A 27456-nucleotide genomic window follows, 5' to 3' on the forward strand; every position below is an offset into this window, starting at 1 on the left:
TTGAAAGACTTAACAAGGGAGAAAGTGGAAAAGTGTTGGCCGCTGAGTATAGGGTTGGAAGATCTACAATCTCTACATAGAACAGAAAAAGTCTGAAATCGACAGGTAGGATTAATTATAAAACAATTTTAGTACTTTTCTTTGTACAGCTGGTTCCTAAAAATTTGCATACGATTTAAAAATGAATTTTATTCTTTTGAGCATGGTAAACACATCATCAATTTTTCTATGAAATTTTATCTGCTATAGCAAAACAGTTTTATACCGAAACATATGGAAATGATCATTTCAGAGCTAGCAGGGGCTGGATTTGTAACGTTCAAAAAAGGCAAAGTCTGCGTGCTTTAAAAGTGTGCGGGGAAAAACTATCCAACGATCAAAGTGTCGTCAATCCTTTTTTGACTACATTTAAAGAGATTTAAAAATATACAACGCAGACGAATCGGAAAATGTTTCCGGAAAAAACGCTAGTTCGTTCAGAAGAGAAGACCGCACCAGGTCGATAAATAAGCAAAGAACGGGTAATATTTTTAGCTTGTTGCAATGCAGATGGGTCACAACTAAAGATGCTAGTGATGGGAAAGAGAAAAAATCCACGAGCATTTAAAAACGCAGACATTCCTGTTGAATACAAATCCTCTGCTAATTCCTCCCACCAAATTGTATAGCACTTTTGCAGCCGATGGATCAAAATGCTATCAGACTAATAAAATTATTTTACCGAAAAAAACTTTTAGCACACATTTTATTAAGTAACGAACACAGCGTTATTAAAAACTCTTAACCTAAAAGATGCAGTATGTCTGCTATGCAATGCTTGGGAGAAGGTTTCTTCTGAAGTCTTGCAGAAGTGCTGGGACAACATAATGCCCGATAACGATAAAGACATATATATATATATATATATATATATATATATATATATATATATATATATATATATACAACATCGAAACTAATCAGTGGTTACGACCCCTCTCCTTATAATTGCGAGCAATTAGGGATGTCAATTTCGGCGGGTTGTCGATGACATCACGTTCTTCGGAGAAGATGTAATTCAATATTCTTCGTGGTATTAGCCAGGAAAGTAGTTGTTTTCTCCTTTAAAGAACAGCAAACCAACATTTCGAATAATGAATATATATTTATATATATGGTGTAAGATATTGAAGAAATTTACAAAACAGCTGTAAATTTTACTTAAATTATTTAGGTCTTTTTATCATCGATAGCGGTAGCATTCTTGTTCTTATGAATGCAATTTCTAAAAATTCCCTTTTTCGTGGATTTGATTCCGTTACAAGAATTTTTGAATCTTATAAGTTAATTTATTTCTTCTTGTTCTTGTTATTTCGTGATTCGTTAATGCAGCTTCATATTTTCCATCGTATTAATGATCTTTTAGTATATTTTCCAAGTACTAAAATGTCTGCCCTACGTAGACTGCGTCACAATTAGTACAAGCACTTGATATATAATTTTATTTCTTTAGTTTTTGGTATTTTAGATTTTAATGTAGTGAAATATTTGAATAATGTATTTTGACCTTTTTGACTTATCCTAATACTAGAAGTCCTTGTACATGTGGCAAGAAAAAATGTTTTATATTTTGATGTTTACTTTCGCAATTGGTTATAATATATGTTTATCGTTTTCTGGAATTTGTTGTTCATCATTTTTCCTGACAATTATTTTCTTTCAATGCATTTTTTGAATAACTAAGCATCTAAAATCAGGTACTGATATTTAGATAGATCTGTAAGCCAAACTTATTATCATTGATCTTTTTTTTATTATTTAAGCAATTGTTGAAAATAAAGGCCTTTTTTTGAATAATAGATAAAAGATAATGAATTTATATATAAATTTCTATATAAAGATAAGTTTCTATATCATATCGAAATGTGAGTTTCTTGCGATAAAAACAATACCAAAAAACTATAAAAATAAATATGTGCACACAAGGGAACCTCGCTGAATTTAATAACAACGGACAGCCAATATTTATACAGGGTAACCCACAAATGCAAGAGTCATCATGCATATACGCATAAATCACCAAACTTTGCACCAATAAAAAGCCAAGCATACCACTACACTACAAGGGTTTCGCACAAATTTCAACATTCCCAACAGACAATAATCATGCTCCCCCAAATCAAAGCCATTTCAATCACCCGATTACTCAAAACAGCATACAAATAGTCCGCACGATCTCCTCTGAAGACGAAATGGAATACTCCAATAACAACCCGTGGCAAATTGTAAGTGTCAAAAGAAAAAAACCATTACCAAGACTAATGTTGCACTGAGCAACAGATATAGCACTCTTGCAAATCATGAAGAGGAACTTGAAAACAGTAACAAAATATGAAGTAAAAGTTAATTCGGGCATGGAAACTAGCATTTAAGAAATCCTAACCAAGATCAATACCATACGAAACCTTTGGCAGACAATGTAATTAAAATAACCACCACAACTGCACAGATTTAAAGAACATTAGCCAATTATATGATAAAAACATAGTTCACCATACCTACCAACACAAAGAAAGCGGGGCCTACAGAGTAGTTATCAAATATCTCCATCACACCACAGAACCCAAACGACATAAAAACAGATCTAGAGGGCATGAACCACAAAGTCAGAAATGTTAACATTAAACATAGACAAACCAAAGAACCACTAAACATGTTTTTCATGGACCTGGAACCAGCTTAAATAACAAGGACATATATGAAATAAAGGGACTACAGAACAAAATAATCGACCGTTTGTGTGCGTAAAATGTGGACGCTCACATGATACTAAGGTATGTAAAAAAAAGCACGGGTACTCCAGCAACATGTGCTCATGTGGTGGCTCACCCAGCCAACTACAAGGGATGCGAATTTTCTCAATTTTACCAGAACAATAGCCTAACCTAACCAACCAGTACCCAATCCAAACACAACAAACCACATCACAAAACAACTCTCTTCACCAAACCAACTATGCACATGCAGTGGGGGGCCAAACAACAAAGTTAGTACCAGAGGAAAATACTGTCAATACACTCACTAAACTTTTAGACGAATTTAGAAACATGTTCTACCAACTTTATAGATATAACTACAACTTGTATTACACCAACCATCCAGACAACACGGCACACGCTGGCACATCAATATTAATAAAATCCACAATTTTTAATAACTACGACCTTTCTTCGGATTATTCTCAAATCATAGTAACTCTCAGTGCATCCCCAATAAATATCAAATAGCTCAAATTATGCAATCATTAGCTACTCCCTACTTAAGAAACCTTAACCGATAAGATCACTCCATCTGCAAAGCAATCAAGTACTCAAGAAAACCAATAACACATCAACCCATGGCACAACCAATTTGTTTATATATTTCATTTTCATATTTGAAGTACGTTGTTGGAAGTATAAGTTCTATAGCTTTTATAAATTCGTTTTGAGGTATTTCTGTATATTTTTCAATTTTGTCCTATTTTTTTAGTAACATATTTTTCACAATGGATAGGAATATTTGTATATAAAGAAATTACATCTAACGCAATAAATACATATTCATTAAGAATTTTTATACTTTAAATTTTTTTCTTTGTAATTCCAAGTGTTTTTGATATACTATTTGTTTGGTATAAAATTTTATATACAGGTTATATAAATATATATGTATCAGGTCAAATCTATGGACAACAAATGGTTTTGTGAGGATGTAAGGAGCTAACAAATACATTAAGTTTTGTTTACTTTCACAATTTTTCAAGAGGTATTGAACAGGTCAAATTAATCGCGAAATTTTTTGTTTTTAAATGGCTTTTATTTGGTGATTACTTGTTTTATTTATTTGATAACGTTTGTTCCAATATGGGAAAATATAATTGATGAAGTACGTCCACAACACAGGCCAGTGAGTAAAAATTAGCTGGTGATGAAAATGTACATGAATCATTTTTTTCTACCGGCTGTAAACTGTTCAACTTTTCAGACATAAAAACAACATATCTCTAGAGGTACAATGAAATGCGTGAGAAAATGACACATTTCTCTCTCATTTCTGCGTTCGGGAGAAATATGTAATTTGTCTCACTTGTTCATTGTACCCAACCAACATAAAGATATCAATACTAACATAGTTGTAGACTATAATTGCCGTTGTAGAGTCAATGATTCCATGAAATTTTTCAAATACATAGTTTCCTTACTTGGTCCAGTTCAGTTCAGTATTAAAAAAATAATGTATTGTTTAAAATTGTATTCTTATATTGAGCAGTTGGCATTTAGATTTGTCTTTTACATTGAAACTTGTTTTTCTATAATAATTCGGTCATTCACTGTATAACTAATGTACTAGCATTAGTTATAATAAAAAATTCAGTTATCTGATAATTTAGTAACTTCTACTATAACTATAAGAACCACTTTCTAATATAATCAATCAAGACATATACAAATTCCTATGGAACTGTTTGAAATTAAAAAGCTATTCCTTAGTGGATGAATAAATATTAGTAACATAAAAAATCAGCATGTGCATAAAAAATCTAAAAGAAAATAAGAGTACAACTTTAAAAGCTTAAATAAAGACTTCTTCGAATTAATTATAACAATAATGTGCAAGAAAAGAAAGACTGAAATTGTACTACTGCAAAGATAAATCAGTAATTAAATTCAAATGTCCATCCTTTCTGTCGTCTAAAATATTGTAGTTGAACTGCATAAGTTTGTCATCTGTATCCTATATTCAAAACCAGTAAACGTTAAAAATTGTTTGAAATTTCCAACTTTCCTCTCTTTGTCAGAGAAAATTATGAGGATAATACTAACATAATGCATAATAATATAATTTTTTCAGTGAAAATCTTCTGTCATTACAAGTCACGGTGGAATCATATTTCAATGAATATTCGCCATTTCGTGGTATCAAAATGTATACATAATTTTTCCTTTTCCTTCCAATACATTACTGCCACACTTAAATTCCTGTCAATACAATATTTTTTTTCAACTCTGCTCCAGGTTCTTTCTTCATTTCTCCATTTTTCTTTATGAGATATCCAGTTTATTTGTTTTCAATTTTGTGATTTCTTCTATCATCTTTTCAAACATCTCACATATCTGCTCTATCATTGTCCACTATTGACTTGTGTTCCTTTAACAGCCATACTATTACTAGCAACTTGTTCTGAATTTTTTTTTATCTCTTTCACCTGAAGTCAAGTCTCCAGTATATACATAGCCTATAAGGTATTATTATTATCTCTTGTTATTTCTTCAACATATAATAAGATGATAAGAGCAACCCAATAAAAAGTGAGACATATTTAAAAAATTCTCATCTCTTAAAATTTGTCAAACTCACGACAGGTGACTATGAATAGCGATTTTATTGGTACTAGTTTTCCCCTCGGATTTATATTTCACGGGTTCTCCGACTTTTTATGAGATAGATATTCCAACTTTAAGTTTCTATATTCTTCTCTAAAATCACGTATTACTTTATATTACTCGCAATTGTCAAGTTTTCTTGCCTCCATGTAAGCTCCACTTATAACAATATTCACATTAGAGTAATAATGTCTTGTTTAAATAACAGTTATCAAATGTTCACCTTTGGCACAAAATACGTTTATTTAGCACAACTTGTAATCAATATGTACAAAAAGTAACACCCTGTATCAAAATTTATAAAAATGATCATAAAATGACATCAGCTTTTAAAATATTTTCAAATAATTTTAATGGTGCAATCCCCATAACTTTCGAATGATTATATCGCATTTGAGCGAATTTTTTTTTTTTTGAATCAAAACTTACTGTTTAAGAGATTTTTTTTTAAACAATATAAAACATAATCTCATAATCAAATGGATATAAATAAAGGCTGCATAAGCCGTCATTTATTGATTAAATTTTAAAACAGTCTCTTTTCATATGAGAATAGACTGTGAACATTTCCTTCTGCTTGAGCAGAATGTGTCCTGAGTTCAAAACGAAGTTTACCAGTAGACATCCACTCCCTGAAAAAATGATCAAGAAATTTTAAGTTGAGTTGATTACAAACCTACAAGTTTAAGAACAAAGTAAATAAATACTCATTATGAAATCTCATCTCAGAAAATATAGAATGTCGCCAACTACCAAAACTCCCATGAGTAATAATATTAATAAATGATTTTGGTTGATAAGTAGCAACATTCTTGACGATTTTGGAAAAAGATTTGTATCTTTCTAGTTAAACTGTAGAAAATATACTAAAAATCAAGTTAGTTCAAGGTATTAACTTGGATTCTGCAATGAACAATGCAATAGGGAAGTCCCACTTTAAAATTCAAAAACTCGACACACCATCTAATAAATTAAGTTCTGTAGATAATGTTTTGGGTCTTCTGTATTTATCCACTATCCACTATTTATCCACATCATTACTAAGAAAATAAAAAAAATCTTGAGTGTATCAAATAAATGAGGAAGAAAATTCTCGGAAAGAAACAATTCACTCACTTTCTTTAACCCATGTTTATGCATAATAAAACAAATCAACATGAAAAATGTGACTGGAAAAAGCAAGAGAAAATCTAATTCCACTAAAAACAAGATTTCTTTATTATTCATACAAAGGCAGCTTCGCTAAGTAATGATCAGATCATACATATTCATTTTCATGGCTGAAATAGTGTGGGATATTTAAAAAAAAAGAGTTCTGGATACATCAATATATTGGAAAATGATTACATACCTCAGTTCATTTAGTGATTTCACACCAATATCTTGACATCCATGTTTAATCCCACACTGTAGGTAAGGTACAAACCGCAATACTGATCCTTTGTCAACAATACTGCCACTAACTCCTTGGGCTACTTTCAATTTATCTACCTCGCTAAAAATAAATTCAATAGATCTTTTTATCAATTATGATTGTAGGTCTATTTACATAAATTTACATAAATAAAATATTTAATATTTTGCTAAAAAATATTTTTTACATTTTTACCTAATTTTAATCATTATCTATATATATATATATATATATATATATATATATATATATATATATATATATATATATATATATATATATATTTATAATTTTACAGAATTCTGACTCCATAGCTTTTCTGGCTTGTTCATATACATCACATTATAGTATCTTCAACAGATCCTTCATATCTATAATTAAGAATATTACCACCAATGTGATGTATATGAACAAGCCAGAAAAGCTATGGAGTCAGAATTCTGTAAAATTCGCGGTTGCAATAGAATTCTGTGGCATTTCCGTAGGTAGAAGTTAGATATTAAATTTAAGCTCTTTTTGAAAAGATGAATGATATAAAATAGGAGAAAGAATTTGCGATAGAAATTGCATCTTGGGATACAATAATTGTAATTCTTTTGTATTTAGGATTACTATAGGATTAGTAAATCGAAAGTTAAAGCATATAACATTCGGTTCGTTTCTACGATTTGTTGACTATTCGAACAAGTAAAGTTAAATTATTGGAACTCTTAGTTGGGCGAACTGAGTAACTCAACTAGAAGATCTGTGTTGTGCTAGAAACCGGAAGAATCAAGAGGATATTGGTTGTTCCTGTGCAGTCCGAGCCAATGGAAAGGATCTTCATTCTATTGCTGTAAGTGTTTTTAATGTCATATAGAGGAAATATTAATCATTTACTTGACACATCTGACGATTCTGACTCAAATTCTGATTCAAATAACTCAAATTCAGGCTCAAACTCTGTTAATACTAAAATAAAATTTAACTTAGCATCACCAAAACTCTTTTCTACGAATAATTTTGATAAAATGGCTACTCCACAAATACCTATTTTAAAAAAAGAGTATCTTGATATGATACCCGAATTTGATGGAAACAATGCATTACTTCCTAGGTTTATAGAAATTTCGGAGAAATTAGTAAGTAAGTTTTATAATACTGTGGATGTAGGGGATTTTCAAAATGAATATTTGATGTCCAGCATTTTAGCAAAAATAAAAGGTGAAGCAGCCATCTTGTACGATAAGAACTTGGGAAAATCTAAAAGATGCACTTCTTAATACTTACGCTGACAAAAGAGATATTTACACTTTAAATATAGAACTTTCAGAAATGAAACAAGGTAATGAAACGCCTTTCGAATTTTATAATAGAATTCAACATTTATTAAATCTTCAAATTTCTTATCTCACGACACATTCTAATGTTAATGAACATTTAATTTTGGGTAATTACTTTAAAAATTTGGCTCTCAGAGTATTGCTACGCGGTTTAAAAGAACCTTTAGGCACATTAATGCGTACGAAAAATCCAGAAAATTTGAATATTGCTTTAAATGTTCTTACAAATGATTTTCAAGTTTATATGACCCACAATAATCATCCGAAAAATGTTTTTTCATCCTTGAATACGCAAAATAATTCACATAAAAATAAAACCACTTTCCAAAATAATGTGGCATATAGGCAACCACCTCCTAGGCAAAATTTTATGCAGAATTAACAATATACTAATTGAAATTCCGCATCAAACCCGCAAAATCGTCCATCAACTTCCTATATCCCTTCTAATAGGAATAATACAAACTTTTCTAATAATAGTCAAAACGTCTTAAAACCCAATCAGAACCAAAGATTTCCAAATCCAACTCCAATGAGTATGTCTACAAGAAATACATCTAGACCCCCTCAAAATGAATCCGATAATTTTTTAGAGACACCAGCCTCGGAACCAAACCAAACATTATCGAATTGTTAAACTTAAATAATTCAGAAAGCGTGTTACCCTATATAATTTTTCCAGAACAAAATCTTAAAGTTTTAATTGATACTGGTAGCACAAGATCCTTTGTGACACCAGCAGTTGCTGAGAAATATTTCAAAAAATCCTTTGTCAAAAAACCCTTCCATGTAAAATCTGCCTTCGGTAGCAGTCAACAAAATTTCTGCACACTCATTCCAATCCCTAAAATGTTTAATTATAGGAAACCGCTAAATTTAGAATATTGCGTTTTCAAATTTCACGATCATTTTGATTGTTTGTTAGGATTGGATAATTTAAAAATACTTAATGCAATTATCGATTTAAATAATAATTTGCTTATGACTCCTTATAGTCAAATTAAATTGAATTACTTTGATATTAAAACTGGATCCACGAATTGTATAGTAGTGCCTCCACGTTGTGAACAAGTAATTAAATTAAATATTGAAAATGTAAAAAATGGTAATGTAATTATACCATATACACGAATTGGGAAATTAGAAATCCCTGAATGTTTAACAAAAGTTGAAAATAATATAGCTTTATGTACAATTTTAAATCCTTCAGAATCCAACTTTCGAGTAGATTTAAGCCCTTCTATTAGTGTTGAGACATTCGATGAATACGAACAAACCCTCAACCCAAATTTTAATGAAATTTATTGTGAAAATGTTAAATTTGATGTTTCGGAAATTAGAACTGAACACATGAATTCCGAAGAGAAACAATCTGTATTAAAATTAATTCAAGAGTATAGTGATATTTTTCATGTTGAAGGAAATCAGCTCACCTTCACAAGTAAAATAAAACATCACATTAAAACTTCTAATGAAATACCTATTTATTCAAAATCATACAGGTATCCTGAGATTCACCGAACGGAAATTCAAAATCAAATACGAAAAATGTTAAGTGATAATATTATTAGACCATCCAATTCTCCATGGTCTAGCAACATTTGGATATTCCCAAAGAAGCTAGATGCTTCTCAAAAGCCGAAGTTTCGACTCGTTGTTGACTATCGAAAACTGAATGAGATCACAATTGGAGATCGATATCCATTGCCAGATATTACAACGTTACTAGATAAGCTTGGACGTTGTCAATATTTTACAACATTAGATCTCGCTTCTGGTTTCCATCAGATCGAAATGGCTGAGGATGATATTCCGAAAACAGCCTTTAATGTAGAAAATGGGCACTATGAATATGTGCGCATGCCTATGGGTCTGAAAGGAGCGCCTGCAACCTTTCAAAGGGTCATGGACAATATCCTAATGGGTATACAGAACGAAAAATGTTTGGTGTACCTTGATGATATAATTGTGTTCAGTACCAGTTTATAGGAACACATCTCAAATTTAAAAGAAGTATTCAATAGATTAAGAGAGTCTAATTTTAAATTACAAATTGATAAATGCGAATTCTTGCGAAAAGAAGTAGCATATCTGGGACATATTGTCACGCCAGAAGGTGTAAAACCGAACCCAGATAAAATTTTAGCAATTCAAAAATTTCCAATACCAAAAAATTCAAAACAATTAAAAGGTTTCCTTGGACTCCTAGGGTATTACCGAAAATTTATAAAAGATTTTTCAAAATTAACTAAACCATTAACTATTAGACTGAAAAAAGATGCAATTATTAATGTAAACGATTCAGATTACGTCGAATGCTTTGAAATGTGTAAAAATCTGTTGATGAATGAACCAATACTTCAATATCCAGATTTTACAAAACCCTTTAACCTTACCACAGACGCTAGCAATTATGCTTTAGGTGCTGTTCTAAGTCAAGGCAAAATAGGCTCTGATTTACCTGTGGCTTACGCTAGCAGAACCCTAAATGATTCAGAATGCAACTATTCTGTAATCGAGAAAGAACTTCTTGCCATAGTTTGGGCAACCAAATACTTCCGCCCCTATCTTTTTGACAGAAAATTTACAATAGTTTCCGATCATAAACGATCAGTTATTCTCACTTAAAGATCCAAGTTCAAAACTTGTTAGATGGCGCTTGAAACTTGAGGAATATGATTATGATATCGTATACAAAAAGGGTGCTTTAAATACCAATAGCGATTGTTTATCCCGAATTCAAATAAATGTCAACGAAACTAAATTACAAGAGCCTCAATATTCCAAAAACATTATTAGTTTATATGGACAAATTTAATAAAAAACTGTCATCAACTCCCGACGATAATGTATCGCTAATAGTTGAAACAGATAACGAAAGTAATAATAATGAGAATGACGACGAAGATATAACTGTTCATACAAATGAGGAAAATCCTGTAATTGGTATACCAATTTCAGATTCAGCGATAAATGTTGGTAAAAATCAATTAATATTTTCGGAAGTAAATTTCGTACCAGCCGTACCTACTATTATGAAACTATATGAAAATAAACAAAGGATTGTTGTTCAATTATCTAAAAACAATTTTGAGCAGGATGTCATTAATTTCGTGAAGGAATACATAGTACCAAAAACTAAATATTTTATTTATTTCGAAGACCCAATTTATGAAAAATTCAGTGTCGTTCTACAAAATCACTTTCAAGATTCTCAAATTGACATTGTTAAATGTAATAAAAAATTAATAGATGTTCCTTTAAATGAAATTAAAGAAGTAATTCAAAATTACCACGAAAGGAAGACTTATCATAGAGGACTAGATGAAACTGAAAATCAATTAAAAGCTTTGTATTACTGGCCAAATCAAAGAGCGTCTATACAAACTTATATAAACGAATGTGAAGTTTGCCAGTTAAGCAAATATGATAGAAAACCAATAAAACCATTTTTAAATGTTACCCCCACAGCCACTAAACCTTTCCAAATTTTGCATTTAGACACGATAACCTTAGAAAATAAAAATTTCTTACGATAATAGATTCATTTTCCAAATATGGTCAAATGTATGAATTAAAATCTAGACAAGGAATAGAGGTAGCTCATAGTCTAATTAAATATTTTACTCACCACTGTATACCAGAACAAATAATTTCGTACAATGGAACCTAGTTAAAAAATTCTGTTGTAAAAGAACTATTAGAAACGCATAAAATTAAAATTCATTTCATAAGTTCCCAACACCCAGAATCGAATGGAATTGCTGATTGATTCCACACTACGATTATTGAACACATCAGAGTTTTGAATAATCAAAAAGATTTTAAAAATGAGACTATTGAAAATAAAATACTTTACGCATTATTAGCCTATAATAATAGCGTTCATTCTGCAACAAAATTGAAACCAAACAAAATAATTACCGGACACATAAACAGTAACACACCTTTCGATATAGAAATTGATCAACAAGTAGTTAATAATTATATACAAAATCATAAAGATAAAATGAAAATTTTATACTCGAATTTAAATCAAAAATTACAGGAAAATAAATCAAAAGTAATCTCTAAAGCAAATAAAAGCCGTGAAGAATTATTATTCTGTCTAACAAATAAATTATTCACTAAAATTCATTTGAATTTTATTCAAGTAAAGATGCTTACTTATGGAAATATCTGTTCATAGCTGATCCCATGGCATCTTTTCTGTCCATAGCCTCTATGCTTCCCATTCCTCGATATTTTTTAAGTCTCACGCCATCAGAAAAGAAGTATTCACCAGGAGCTTCTGAGGTACCAGCTAACAAGGACCCCATCATGACTAAAAATAAGAATAGTTTAAATTTCTAAAATTTCGGAGATTTTATAACAGTTACGAATTTAACTTGGAAATGAAAACTACAATGAAGTAAAAATTTTAAAAAAGGCAACAAAGACATATAGGCTTCATTTTTAAAACTTCAATACAGATTTCCAAAACTACACTATAAAATGATCTGACAACAACCCTGAAACAGATGCTCGCTTTATTGAAGCAAGTAAATCTGAGGATAGGCCACTAGAACGTAACATTGAGGCAAATCGACAGCAGAATCAATCATACCTGTTGAAGCACCAAGAGCAAGTGCTTTAGTAATATGGCCTATGGATTGAATACCTCCATCAGCAATAATGGGTACTCCAAAATGTTTAGCATACTGGCTGACCTTATAAACAGCTGTAGCTTGAGGTCTTCCTACAGCCATCACTTCTTGTGTTATACAAATACTTCCGCTACCCATTCCGACTCTCAAACCATCTGCTCCAGCATCTATTAGATTTTTAGCTTGTTTTCGTGTAACAACTACAATAGAAGAAAACGTGAAGTGATATAAAGTTTCTAATTGAATGTAAACATAAAGATAATACATAATAATGTAAGTTAATGTGAAAAATATACAATATTTATTTTTAAATAAATAGCTTGATGAGACTAATTAAAATTTATTTTATTGATTGGGTAGTTAATTCCGATATTGTTTTCTCCATCTTTCCTTCTATTATGAATCTTTTGGCCTATCAAGTTTTAGTCGTTTGTGATTTCTGTCTTCTTTTAGGTGATTGCGAGTTTTTCTCTTATATAATCTTTTGGGCTTTTGCAATTTGAAAGTCAAGAAAAAGGTGTCTAGTTGGATACACAACCTCAAACATGTTGTACAAAATTAACACACATGAAAATAAATTCAAGTGGTTTTCTCTCATCGATGATGGGATTCCCTTGACACAAGAAATGAACTAATGAAACTCCCATTATACAATTAGAATTGCCTTTCTAGATTAAGCGACACCAATGAAATTAGCATTAGAAATGATTATTAACAAAGCACCAGACCATCATAGGGACAATTTTATGTTGCCTTTTTAACATCTATGCAAAATATTTTTATTTCAACACATTATCAGATAAGTCATCAATGTGGTATATGAAGAAATATTTCATAGTTTTCAAGTTTATATAATCTAAATAATAAATAATTTTAAATGCTTCAATTGGTGTATTATAGCATATATTTAAAATCCAAACGATTTTAAAATTAAAACATCATATTTCGTAAATACTTACTCAGCATTTATTTCAACATAAATAGAAGTTGTAAATACCATTTTAATGAATTTTGTTAATTCAATTATTGAGATTAAGTTCATTCAATATTTGTAAAATTGTAACGTGTTTTAGGAAATAAAGTTTTTATAAAAATTGAGTTTTGGGAGTGAAATCCTTAATTGGCGCAGTCACATTCGTGCGGTCGTGAATTTTCTACGCTTTATAGCGATAAAAAACTCGATTTCGTATTATAATACGCAGTGCGAACACCTACGATCTACGAGGGACAAGAAATAGGACTCGGCCTGTATTTTACAAGGATTGACTAGAACAGAAAAGAGAAAACTGCACTGAACACCTTTATAACAAGATGATCAGGAACAATAAGAAATAATATGTATTTGAATAAGCCTAACTCTGTAGAAGACGCAAATGCCTATGTTTATGAATTCGAGAAACTTTATGGCCAATTTTATGAGCCTAAATTTCGAATAATAATAATTTTAAATCAAATTTATATCCAATAAGAAATTCTCACAATAGTCAATATAATAATGATAAATCATCAAACAATTATCTATATCATTATCAATATTATAATAATAACAATTATAATAACAGAAACCAATTTAATTATCTACGAAGTAAAAATTATAATCAATATAATAATGATTATAATAACCACAACAACGTCACAATTATCCGACCAATGCACAGGTGTTTGGTCCAAGGAAAAATGTTTGCCGAGCAAATCAAATACCTATGCACAAACTACCCAAACCAGAACCGATATCTACGACATCAAGAAATTTCAATGATATACCAGACATAAAAATAATAATAAAAGATATTTCCAAAGACAAAATCATCAACCAAATTTCACATCAGAAGAATTATATAATAAAGATTATGATGATAAAAAGAAAGAAATAGTAGATGTCTTCGAAAATCTTGTTGGATATGAAGAAAATAGGAAAAACAATCTAGAAATTTTAGAAAAGAGCCTAAAAAAAATAATTGGAATAAATGTTACATTGAAAAATTCATAAAAACGAACGAATGGAAATAAAATCATTATAAAGAAAGAAACGAATAATTAGAACAAGATCATGGTATATTATTGAAATAAAAGATTCTAATGGAGAAAGAAACGAATAGTGATACAACATGAGAGTTAAACATAGAATTATTTGATAGAAGAAAGTTAGACGTGGAATTACAGTATACAAGATTAAATGAATTAAAAAGAAAATTATACTGAAATTGAAGTAAAAGCAAATGCAATAGAATTAGATAGAAAAATAATTGAAATGATTAAAGATATAACAATTGAAGGAAAGGATATAAATTAAGTAATAAAAATGGATAATGGAATATTAGAGAAGGAATGTTATATTATAGAATCTGAATTAAATACAAATATGTTAAATATACAGAATCAAAATAATATGTTTGTTAGAAGATGGAAATGAGAAACAATTAACAAAGAATTTGATAAGAATAATAAGTCTAAAATATTTTAATCAAAAATTTAATGCGATAGCAAATGAAAAGAGAATAGAAGAAGTATCTTGGAAGCATATATATTATTCTTAGAAGTGGTATAAAATCGAGTGATAAAATGGATTTTATTAATAACTTTTTTTATTATGTTATAAGAATAGATAAGATTTATAAACAACAAATAGAACAGATACGTTTAGAAACTAGAATAATAAAAAAATTATTAATTAGAATATATAAGAAATTTAATAATGAAATTCATAATTTTGTCCATTTAACTAAAGTAAAAAAAAGAAAACAAAACAAAAAATTATAGTTAATGTAGTATAAATGAAACCCTTAATTAACGCAATACAATTAAAAAAATACAAAAAACAGATATAAGTAAATTCATCAGAACAGATTATATGAATTCAGAACAAAAAAGTAATATAATTAAATTATGTAAAAAAATTTCTGATGTTTTTCTAAAACCGGGTAACCCATAACGTTTGCGTCAAAAATATAACATTCAATTGAAACGACAGATACAACTCCAGTACATATAAAATCCATATATTCATAAAGAAGTACAGAAGATATAGAAAATTTTGTTAATAATTGTGAATATGCCAAAATAACAAGTATAATAGAAATCATTCAGTAATTAAATTTAAGTTATCCCCAGCCAATATACCATTTGATCATATACATATCGATGTTTTTTAAATGGCGAATCATTCATATTTAACAATAATAGATGAATTATCACTTTATAGTCAAGCTTATCCTATTTCAAGTAAAACTGTTGTTTCTGTTGTAAATAACTTATCGTGTGATTGAGATTCAGAATTTGAAAATAACGACGATTTTTGTAAATTATATAAAATTAAATTGCACTATATCACTGCAAAAAATAGTAACTCTAATTCCCCTGTCCAAAAATTCCATTCCAGTTTAATTGAACTTTTTCGAAGCCTTAGAGAAACTAACAAAGATTTAACACCTGATCAACTCATAAAATATTCAATTCTTTCATATAATAACTCAATTCATTCCGTTACTTATTCACACCTCTTGAAATAATTAAAGGACACATAAATAACCCAGACCCTTTTGATTTAAATGATCTTTTGGTAATATCTCATTATATTCAAAATCACAAAGATACCTCAAAATTATTATTTGATAAATTAGAGATAAAAATGCTGAAGTAAAAGAAATACTAATAATAAAAATAGAGCTCTCATATTCAAATCAACATATACCATATATTCGAACAAAATTACCTAAATTTAAAAAAGCCGAAATATCAAAAGAGTCGGGCATAATTTTAGAAACAGTTAAAGGAACAGAAAACAAAAAATCATTCAGAAAAATTGTTACAGAAAAATTAAATTGGCAACGCTGATAATACTTCCAACATTTTACCATAAGAGCAAACCAGAAAATGTACAAATTACCCAAACATATAATTACCAATTAACTAAGATTACCTTCTAAGTATATATATATTTATATATTATATAGATTTAAGAGAAATTAATAAGCAAGATAGAAAATTTGCAACAATATTTTTATAGTTTAAGACATAGCTTAAAAGAAGCAAACTCAACAAACCCTATTTCATACGATAACCTGGATGAACAAAAGATAGAATAAAAATTTTAATCAAAAACTTTAGATAAAATATCGGAAAATATTTACCCGCATATTAGGTCAGGATTAATAAATGCTGTAGGAAAAATAGATAAATGGCTTTTTGGAACTCTTGATTCAGATACGATAATGCAATAAATATTTTTCTACAAAATCAAAAACAAATAATTCAAGAAGTAAATATGCAAATATCTTTACATAAAACTTTAAATGATCATTATAACAAATCGATAACGATTTTATGACTTAACCAACAAAAACTTCAAAATAATTTAGAAAAATTTCATATAACATTGGAAAACAAAATAATAACTTAAATTAATCTGGATAGTCAAAACTTACTTACACTAATTGATAATATTGAAAACGCAATTAAATTTTCTAAATTAAATCCAATTCATAGTTTGGTAACTTTATAAATTTTAGAAATGATACAATATTTACAAACTATTTATAAAGAAGAACAAATTCCAAGGTTCAGAAATATTTTCACATATTATCTATAATTTTTTTTGTCCATATACCTATATTAAAATCTAAAACTACTGAATGTTTCCATTTATATTGTTATCCAAAATTAAAAAATATTTATTCCTTCACAACCCTACTTGGTCAAGATTCCAGAAGTGATTTTAATAAAAGAAGAATGCCTAATTTTAGAAGAAAAATTTAAATTGAAAAACAATTATACTATAGAACTGTTAAATGGCTGCTCTCTTACAAACTGTTATGTTAGAGATGTGAACCTTCAGAAAACTATTATCGAACGAGTGACCAATAATGAAATTTTAGTGATTCCAAATTCAGAAACAAAAGAGTTATCTAAATGTGCTTCAGAACGTCACTTGTAAATAAGAAACCATCAATTATCATGATTCCAAAAAATTGTAGAATTCAAATGGAAAATGAAATCTTTTCAATTAATACCCAAATTTAAAAAATTCAACAATTTTGCCAAAATTATATTTTGAATTATTAAACAGTCAAATATATAAGTTATCAAATTTAAGTAAAATCGATTTTGAAAAACTATGAAATAGATAAAATTGCGAAAAACATAAAAGCAATTCAAAAGATACAAAATCCACAAAGCCATACGACAATTGGATTATTTTCAATAATGATAATAATTTATATAGTTATTTTGATATTTTGGTTAACACAAAAATTCAAAAAAAAATTTTCAAAAAAGCAGAATATTGAACAAAAAAAGGAAGGAGAATTTGAAATTGAAGAAAGAAGAAATAACCAGATAAATAACTTTGTTTATTCTTATTATTCTGAATACTCAGCATTTATTTCAATATAAAAAGTTGATGTAAACACCATTTTAATAAATTTTGTTGGGATTAATTGAATTCATGTATCATTTGTAAAATTGTTAAGCGTTTTTGTGAATAAAGATTTTTAACATACATAACAATGTATCAACCAATTACTATAATTGAAAATAATCAAGAATGAGTCAATGACGATTTTTGACAAATTATATGACTGAAACAGTTTCCTTAAATAAAGCTATTTTTTAAAATAAATTAAGATACCCCATATATTATAAACATGAATCTATTTAGTTTCAACTGCTGAAAAATTACATAAGTAAATATCTTTTGTGAGATATTTGTCAGTAGCCTATTTGGATGATTATTTCAACATAAAACTGATAAATCTATTTATTAATTATTACACTATTAATAGAACACATCTTTAATCAATATTCACCAATTACAATTAGAAAGAGGTCATTTTGTAATAACAAAAATTCTGATTACAATCATACTTTTCAAACAGTTATTAAATGTGAATTATTGTTGCACTTGATTCTAGAATACAAAAAACAATTTTCGTCACCAATAAATGGTTTGAAAGAAGTATAAATAATATTTGCATCACATATTTCTTCATTGAAAACACTCAAGATAAATTGATGACATAATATTTTGCAATTTGTAAATCACATCAATGATCAGAAATTATAACTATAAACACGAAACAGCAAAAAACATCTTTAATGTATTCTGTTATTTCAATATAGTACATAGAAAATACGTTTACTATAACAAATTGACAAAAATAAATATTTGGAATTAGTATAATGTTAATCATACATTTCTATTGAATCAATAGACAAGAATCCTGTTGTTACTTATTATAAAAACCAATTGAAGGCATTAAAGAATTTGCAGCTGATAAGTGTGTTATTTTTCAAACCCAGTTATTAATAGATTGTAAATATATAGGATGATCCATTACAAGTAATAATACATGTAAAATATATAAATTTTGTGATACAAGTTGAAAAACTTACCATTTCCTGCAATAATTTGCAAATTGGGAAAATTACTTTTAATGTACTTGATCATTTCTATCTGGTAGATTGAGTTTCCTTGTGAAGAATCCAGTACTACCACATCAACTCCTGCTTGAGCTAAAAGTGCTAGCCTAGCCTTATCTTCCTCTCGGGTTCCTAATGCTGCACCAACAATAAGCTGTTTATTGTCATCTTTGGATGCAATAGGATAGCTCTTGGCTTTCTTCAAGTCAGTTCTAGCCATAAGAGCAATCAGACAACCTTGCGCATTTACAATCGGCAATTTTCCTTTTTTACTTTTTTCTAGAATATGGTTGGCTTCTGTTAGTGTGACCCCGGATTGTGCAGTCACTAAATTTTCTAGTTTTGTCATTATTTGTTCTAGTTTAATACTCTGAAAGTTGGTGTCATCCAAAAAATCAATATCCCTTGAAGTTACTATTCCAACTAATTTTCCTCCTAATTTTCCATTTTCTGTAATAGGAATTCCACAAAAGCCATGCTCACTTTTTACTTTAAGTACATCAGATACAGTGTTTGTTGGGCAAAGAACTACTGGGTCATGGATGAAACCATGTTTATACTTTTTCACTTTTAATACTTCATTGGCTTGGTACGATGGAAGGCAATTGTGATGAATTATTCCTATGCCACCACACAACTACAAAAAAAACGAATCCTAATATAAACAGAAAGCTGATATGAATTTGTAGCATTGTTTATAGGACTGTTGAAGTTTATATGACAGTTACACAATTAGTAAGGTGTAAATTATCAATTGAATACATTATGATCCAAATAAATTACCACAAAATACCACAATGACAAGCTTCCAAACAGCTAGGATATATCCTCAATTCAAACTTTCCCTCCTTGTATAATACTTTGATGTCTAACCAACATGGGTGCATCGATACTGTAAATCACAGTGGACATTTACCATACTGAACTACTTGCAATCCTACCAATGGTTACTAGAATGAACAATGCAAATATGGAAAGTCTAATTTGTTGTGGTTGTTAACAATGTGTACCTGCTTATCAAATGAGCAAGTTTGATCTGACTTGGCATTATGGAACATCCTGGACACTCTTGAGTAAAGTATTCCACGGATTTCAATTGTTGAAATATTATAAACATGTGTTTTTGTACATATTATAGGATTTTCTGAACTGAAGACACAAAAAATGAAAGGAAATTATTTAACTATTACAAAGCTCACCTAATTAGAAAAAAAGTGACCAAAAATTGTGATGTAAATATTTTTCATAACGCCAAAAAAATTCATGAAGTTTATGTTTTCAAATTTTCTTCAATTGTTACGAACGATGATACTTGATTAATTGAAAAATCTATTAACTAAAAATTGTGATGTAAGTATTTTTATAACGCCAAATAAGTTCATGAACTTTAGGTGTGATCACTGACGCGCATCATTTGTTTTGCTATCATAGCCCCCAAATGTTTTTCGGCTTTATGAAAAATACACACAGTTATTAAAAATACTTACATCACAATTTTTGGTCAATTATTTTCTAATAAGATGAACTTTCACAATAGTTGAATAATTTTTCCTTATTTTTTTGGTTTTTAGTTTAGAATCATGAAATATGTACAAAAACATGTGTTAAATTTTTTTATCCAATTAATCTTCAATTAATGGTAGTAAAATTATATAACCTATTATATTGTCATTATATGTCTCCTCTATTAACATTTTTTGCCAAAGTTAAATTTATTCTGTAAAAAAATATTCTTGATTGAAATCGTGGATAACTTCACACAGGTCCTGGACACTATAAAGAGACATTGCTTGGAATAGCCAATCCAAACTATTGTTTGGAATCAATTATGAAAGAAAAAAATATCTTCTTGATTTTTCTATTACAGTAATCCAACCCACAACAACTATGTTTGTAAAATGTGAAAGACTGAGATGGTTAGGACCAAATTATAAATCATATATATTATCTGATTTATCTGCATATTATATGAATAATACATAACAAACACCAGATTTATGAAAGTGATATTTATCAGATGTTAAATGTTGTATTAAAAAATTAAAGAATAGGTTATTATATCAGTTATAGTACACATTCAAATATTACTTACAGCCATGGCTATGGCCATGTCAGCTTCTGTGACTGTATCCATTGGGGATGAAACAAATGGTGCTTTAAGAGTGATTTTTTTCGTAAGACGACTAGAAAGATCCTGGAAAAAATATATAGTTAAGAAATATCATTTAAATGATTATTGATATGAACTCACAACTTCCGATGGTGGAAAATCTATATAACCTGGCAGAATAATAAAATCACTGTAAAAAAATAAAGAAAATATTACTCAACCAAAGATTTTTAAATTATACAAGTTATACAAATTCCAACAGATTCTATTAAATAATAATGTGATAACTGTTTATTTATTCAATTCAAATATGATAGATACCCTTAAAGTGTAATTATAATTACATTTACCTGTAAATCTAAATTTAAAAATAAAAAATTGTTAAATAAAATATAAATTATTTGAATTACTTTATTTTCTGAAGTCTATTAAAACATAGTATTCTTTTAGTTAGTCTAGTATTCTACGTTGTGTTGGATATTGTGTATATAATTATGTTTTTACTTACTTATATGTAAGACCATTGCCTTTATTCATCAACTCAAAGGCACAAAGACCATCTTCAAGATCCATGTCAACTGTACTATTATTAGAATTATGATTCTGGTCACCCATATTCTACAAGCATTTATAATAAAAATAATTGCTAAATTATTATCAATAGTAATTTGCAACAACGTGCCGTTAACCTTCATAAAATATGCTATAATATCAATCAGATAGTATCGGTGTACGCATTATTTGCTAATGTAATTAAAAGAAATTAGTAGGTCTTCGTATATTGAGAGTTACGTACTTAGGTATTATCGATTTTTTTCAACTGCATACTTACATTTGAGTGATTTTCCTGGTTTTTAACCATTTAAAAATAAGGAAAGTATATCCCACGTGGTGGAAAAGGCAGGTTAGGGAATGAAAAAATCAATAACAGCAGCTATTATGTTGATTGTGTTTATAGCCACTCACTCTCACGCTATAAAAATTAAACGAGAAAAATATCAAGTATTACAAAATTAAGAAAACTTATTTGTTCCTTAGAAACAATATAAGCAACAAGCCGCACTATTAAAGCTTCATTTGCATCGGCCTATCGTATCATCATCTTCCCACACCAATCAGTAGTTGCGTGTTAAAATTTAGTAAGGTCATTCCCATTTAGACAACCATCTTTACGATTTTGTTGAAATAAAATTGAAAACATTTGTGATAAGGAGTATTATTTTGACGATATGATGTAATATAAAATCTAGATTTTCCCGATTTCCCCATAAAAATTATAATACTCAGTTCAATAAATAGAGTCATATATACAGGGCGTATAAAATTCATGGAAAAAATTGAGGAGATTTTTTATATAGAAAAATTGCATCCGCTCACCCCATCCGAGAGGCAGTTACTAAAATTAAGTTTTATTTATTTATTTATTTTTTTAATTAATGATAAAACCTAAAAATTTTGTAATTTTCTTGTACTCTAGAAAAATGTTTTTCATTCGTAAGCAATAGGTTTGGAAATGAAAGATATTGTATTTTCTTTGTAATCCCTTCAGAAAAAGAGATGTTAATTTGATCCCTTCATAATATGTTGATATTGAAAAATAACGTTGTTTAGGAGATTGGTGCTAGAACAAGTATGTTACAGCATGTGTTTCTCATATATTGGGGTGAAAATTGGATTTGCTGAGTTGTTTCCTTATTACTAACCAATGTTTATATATACATTTTTTTATTTTGAGTTGAGCCTGTTTTATTGAATTAAGTTCTTAGCTCTCTTTTGATGAGTAACACGATATTTAAGATGCAATAGAAATCTGTATTATTTATAATTAGCTTGAGCGATATATTGATTTCCGTGCGCTGTCCTACTTCGGCGTATACGGAGCGTCCCCAAGGTGGCGGATAGGGGAACGGTCGGTGCATCTGTCAAGGCAGTCCTGCCGGCTAGGTCCGTTGGACCCGCTGACCACAAGTAGATAAGACCCTCCATTCAGGTTGGGAGTTGAGCATAGGGCTAAAGACCCTATCTTCTATAAAGACATTGTTACGAAACACCAATAAAATGCCTCGGATATGGATGGATTAAATGGAATAAAACCCAGCCTTAGACCTAAGGGCTTGAGAATTGGTTTTCTTTGACTTAGACACATATTAGTACGCTTTGCCTGAATTTCTTGGCTTTTTACGACATTCGTTTTCCACTTTGTTGGTTTGTGTACCCTCTTTTTGCTTTTTTTCGATCCTGGGATTTTCGGAAACAGTTTCAGAAACTACAGCACCTTGAGGGTCTATTTGTTCAAGACGACGATCTTGATGGAGGTTTGATCTTAGGTGGAAGTTTACTTTGGGCTTTGGACAAATCCATTAAATTCAAAGGCGACAAAAAAAATAATTTGTAGATGCTTATAGCTAATACCAAAAGAATTTGATTTAGGTAGGTTTTTAAAGAAATAATATTTAAGCGTTTAAAATATGACTCAACAAAACACTTAAAATTCGAAAATTATTCATCAATATGGCAACAACTCAAAATAAGAAATTTGCTCACCTTGCCAACAATACGGGCTCATCTCAAAATGTTATATGAATTTACTCAGCACACAATTACTCACCTCAAAACGAAAATCCCTTCCATGAGCTAACTCCGACAACTCAACGTTAAATATCTATAGCATTGGTTCCCCTGCAGCTACATTACTACCAATTTCCAGATCTCGAAAAAAAGTGAATTAGATCTACTTCCGTTGTGGTATAGTTTCAACGATGACTTAACACTTTTAGTTAGAAAAAAAGGGTAGAATTGATTGCATGATAGAGTTTATTATTTGATAATGAAATCAACATAATTGATTGTGCTGTCAGTGTATATCAAAAAAGCAAAATTAGCCAATCGAAGAAGTGACTCCATCCAACGTAATTTTTTGGAAATCTACAGTAACTCACAGCACAATAATCAATCAATTCTCACAAATTTTAAATCTGTGAAATACGCGATGGCTGCTTTAAAATTGATCAGGAAAAAAATCTTAATAAACATGCGACAACCAGCGTACTGTAACACTTCTGCATAATTCTTTTAAAATGGCTTACGATATCGGCTGAACATTGCAGGAGCTCCATATGTTGCCACCGAAATAACGTTTGTGAATGGAATCTAATTTTCCTTTAAAAAATCCCTTAGTATTAATCCACCTTAAGTATTCGCCTTAAAATTTTTTTCGAATAGTAGCTCTTCATGAATTCCTTCGCCCATAACAAATCGTATAACATATGCTAATAATAAGGCTTCATTGTCAGGTAAAGTTGACTCGTCTAGTTGAATAGAAAAATGAGTTGTTCAGTCGTTTGCAAAAAACTTTTAACATCAGAATTCATTTGATCAATAGGTCTTTGTACAGTGTTGTTGATCAAATGATTTCTTTTGAGTATGTCATATTAAGTAAAATTAACTTGTCATTTGGCCTGTTAATATTCGGTGCTATAACATAGTCAGTTGGTGCCTCCGACATTAAAAAAAATTATATTTTCCATGATTTTTCTTGAATACAAATTCAACTGATGGCAGCTTTTATGTAACTGTGGATAAATATATACGTCAACTAACTGTCTGTATCTTGGTAAAAAACTGTCGCTAGTTACATGTAAAGAATTCTTGAAGGACGTTTTATAAACAACGCAATTGTATCAAATTTCGTAAACATGTATCAGCATTTATTTTATTATAAATAAGACTTTTGTAAACCACTTTATAATGTTTATAATTAGTTCGCTCTTGAGATTAATTGTATTCATTTAAATATTGTAAAATAAAATTTTTAAAAATAAATTTCGAAAACCGAAATTTATAAGTGGCGCAGTCATTCAGATTAGTGCGGTCGCGATTTTTTTGCGCAAAGTGCGATAAAAATTCCGACTACGTACTTCAGTACAGCAGCACTAGACCTACGTGTTCGACGAGGAATTTCAGGACTTCAGATAGCTGTAAGTGCCAAGTCTCCTTATTTTTATTCCTTTTTTCATCTATTCTTATCAAACTCTGAATAAGGAAGAGATAATCTAATAATTTTGAACATATAATTTTTATGAACGATTTAGATAACTTATTAAATACATTTTGTAAATTAAACTTAAAAGATAATCCAAATTCCGAGAACATGGCAACTTCAAGCTCAAAAACCCTAAATTGGGAATTGTTCAAATTAAAATTAGAAAACATTAAACATTAAAACATTAAACATGGTGGAAATAAAAATACATTAAATAAATTTATAAATAGATGCGAAAACTTAATAGAGACGTACTCAGTTTATAACGATCAAGACATTAATAACCATGTATAAGAATGTATACAAGAGAAATTAATAGATAAGGCTGAATTAATGGTAGGAAATAGGATAGAATTGGGTACTTGGTTTAAATTAAAAGAAGCGTTGATACAGTGTTTTACAGACAGACGTGATTTAGATTGCATTTTACAAGAATTAGCTAGAACCAGACCATTTAAAAATGAAAATCTAATAGCTTTTGGAAATAGACTTCAATTGTTGAAAAGTCAAACTATACAAATAATTAGCAACAATTTAAATTTAGGCGAAATTGATGAGATGTCAAATAAATTATTGTGAGAAAACAGCCTTGAACACCTTTATAGCGGGATGTTCAGGTGTTATACGCAATAATATGTATTTAAAAAAGCCTAACTCTTTAGAAGACGCTATGGCTTACGTTGATGAATTTGAAAATTTTGAAAATCTTTACGGAAAGAGCCTCGGAAAAAGAATCAAAAATAGAAGAAATAAATTTTACTCCTAATGATCCATTAACATATTTTGAAAATTTCATAGAAACTAACGAACCAGAATCCAATGAAAAAATAATTGAAATAAATTTTACATCTAATAATTCATCACCAAAAATTTAAAAATTAATAAAAATAAAAGAATCAGAAATAAATCATTGTAAAGAAACAAATGAACAAGTAGAACTAGATCTTAGTAAATTATTTGATGAACAAGAAAAAGATAAATTAAATGTAACAGAAAAGAATTCGGAAGAAAATATTATAATGGTAGAACAAATGAATAATGATATAAAAGAAGAATTAGAATTATTTGATAAAGTGGAATTAAATGTAAAATTACAATATACGCAATTAGATGAATTAAAAATGAATGAAAATGATAATGAAAGTGAAGTAAAAGAAAATGTAATAGAATTAAACAGAAAAATAAATGAAATAAATAATGATATGACACTGGAAGAAAAAGACATAAATGATGTTATAAAAATAGAAAATGATATATTAGAAAAAGAATGTTATGTCATAAAACCTGAATTACATACAAATATATTGGACATACAAAATAAAAATAATATGATTAATAAAAAAGACATGAATAATGAAAATGAGAAAATGGTTATTAATTATGAAACAATTAACAAAGAATTTGATAAGAATAATAGTAATATAAGTTTAAAATATTTCAATAGAAAATTGAATGCGATACTAAATGAAAGTATAATTGAAGAACTATTTTGGAAAAATAAATATTATCATTCATTAAAATGGTATGCAATTCAAGAAATTATAAAATGGATTTTTATACAAAGACCTTTCTTTCTTTTTATTATTATGTTATAAGAATAGATAAGATTTAGAATTAATGGATAAAAAATAAGTAAAACATAAAAATTAAATTAGTAAACTTTTAGAAACTATAATAATAAAAAGTTATTATTAATTAGAATATATATATATATAAGAAACTTAATAATGTAATTCATAACTTTGTTTATTCATATATATATTAATCGGGTTAAAACGTTCTTCGCCGTCTTCCGATTCCCAGTTTCCATTTTTCTCGATCTTCCCAAAGATCTTCCAATCCTCTCTCTCGAATATCCTTCTCGATACCTTCTCTCCAGCTTAATCTTGGTCTTCCTCTTTTTCTTCTTCCTTGTGGTGCCCAATTTAAAATTTGTTTGTGTATGCGGTCTTCAGGAATTCTTTGGACATGTCCGTACCATCTTAACTGATTCACCCTAATGTCTTCCGTAATCGTATGTTGGACTTTCATGATCTCCCTGATTCTGTCGTTTCTTATTTTTTCCAGTCTTGATATTCCTGCCGCGCGTCTCCAATAATC

General features: G+C 29.0%; 1 protein-coding gene across 1 annotated transcript; it reads right to left on the reverse strand.

The window, feature by feature from the left end:
- Positions 1-1292: 1292 nt before the first annotated feature.
- On the reverse strand, positions 1293-22471 carry LOC130451512 (inosine-5'-monophosphate dehydrogenase). Its single transcript, XM_056790570.1, has 9 exons — positions 22147-22471; positions 21823-21932; positions 21456-21504; positions 21297-21398; positions 19178-19841; positions 12748-12987; positions 12309-12465; positions 6757-6900; positions 1293-6037 (listed from the first exon to the last, which is right to left on the reverse strand). The coding sequence occupies exons 1-9, from the start codon at positions 22174-22176 to the stop codon at positions 5932-5934; spliced, it is 1602 nt and encodes a 533-aa protein (XP_056646548.1). The 5' UTR covers positions 22177-22471; the 3' UTR covers positions 1293-5931.
- Positions 22472-27456: the final 4985 nt, after the last annotated feature.

Source organism: Diorhabda sublineata, chromosome X (assembly GCF_026230105.1).
Source record: "Diorhabda sublineata isolate icDioSubl1.1 chromosome X, icDioSubl1.1, whole genome shotgun sequence".
In the NCBI taxonomy this organism is placed as follows: domain Eukaryota; kingdom Metazoa; phylum Arthropoda; class Insecta; order Coleoptera; family Chrysomelidae; genus Diorhabda; species Diorhabda sublineata.

Coding starts and splice junctions, on each gene's coding strand:
- LOC130451512 (XM_056790570.1), bottom strand. CDS start 22,176: ATGGTTAAAAACCAGGAAAATCACTCAAAT. Junction 21,399..21,455: donor ATTTTCCACCATCGGAAGTT/GTGAGTTCATAT, acceptor TATTTTTTCCAG/GATCTTTCTAGTCGTCTTAC. Junction 6,038..6,756: donor AAATCACTAAATGAACTGAG/GTATGTAATCAT, acceptor TCATTTTTTCAG/GGAGTGGATGTCTACTGGTA.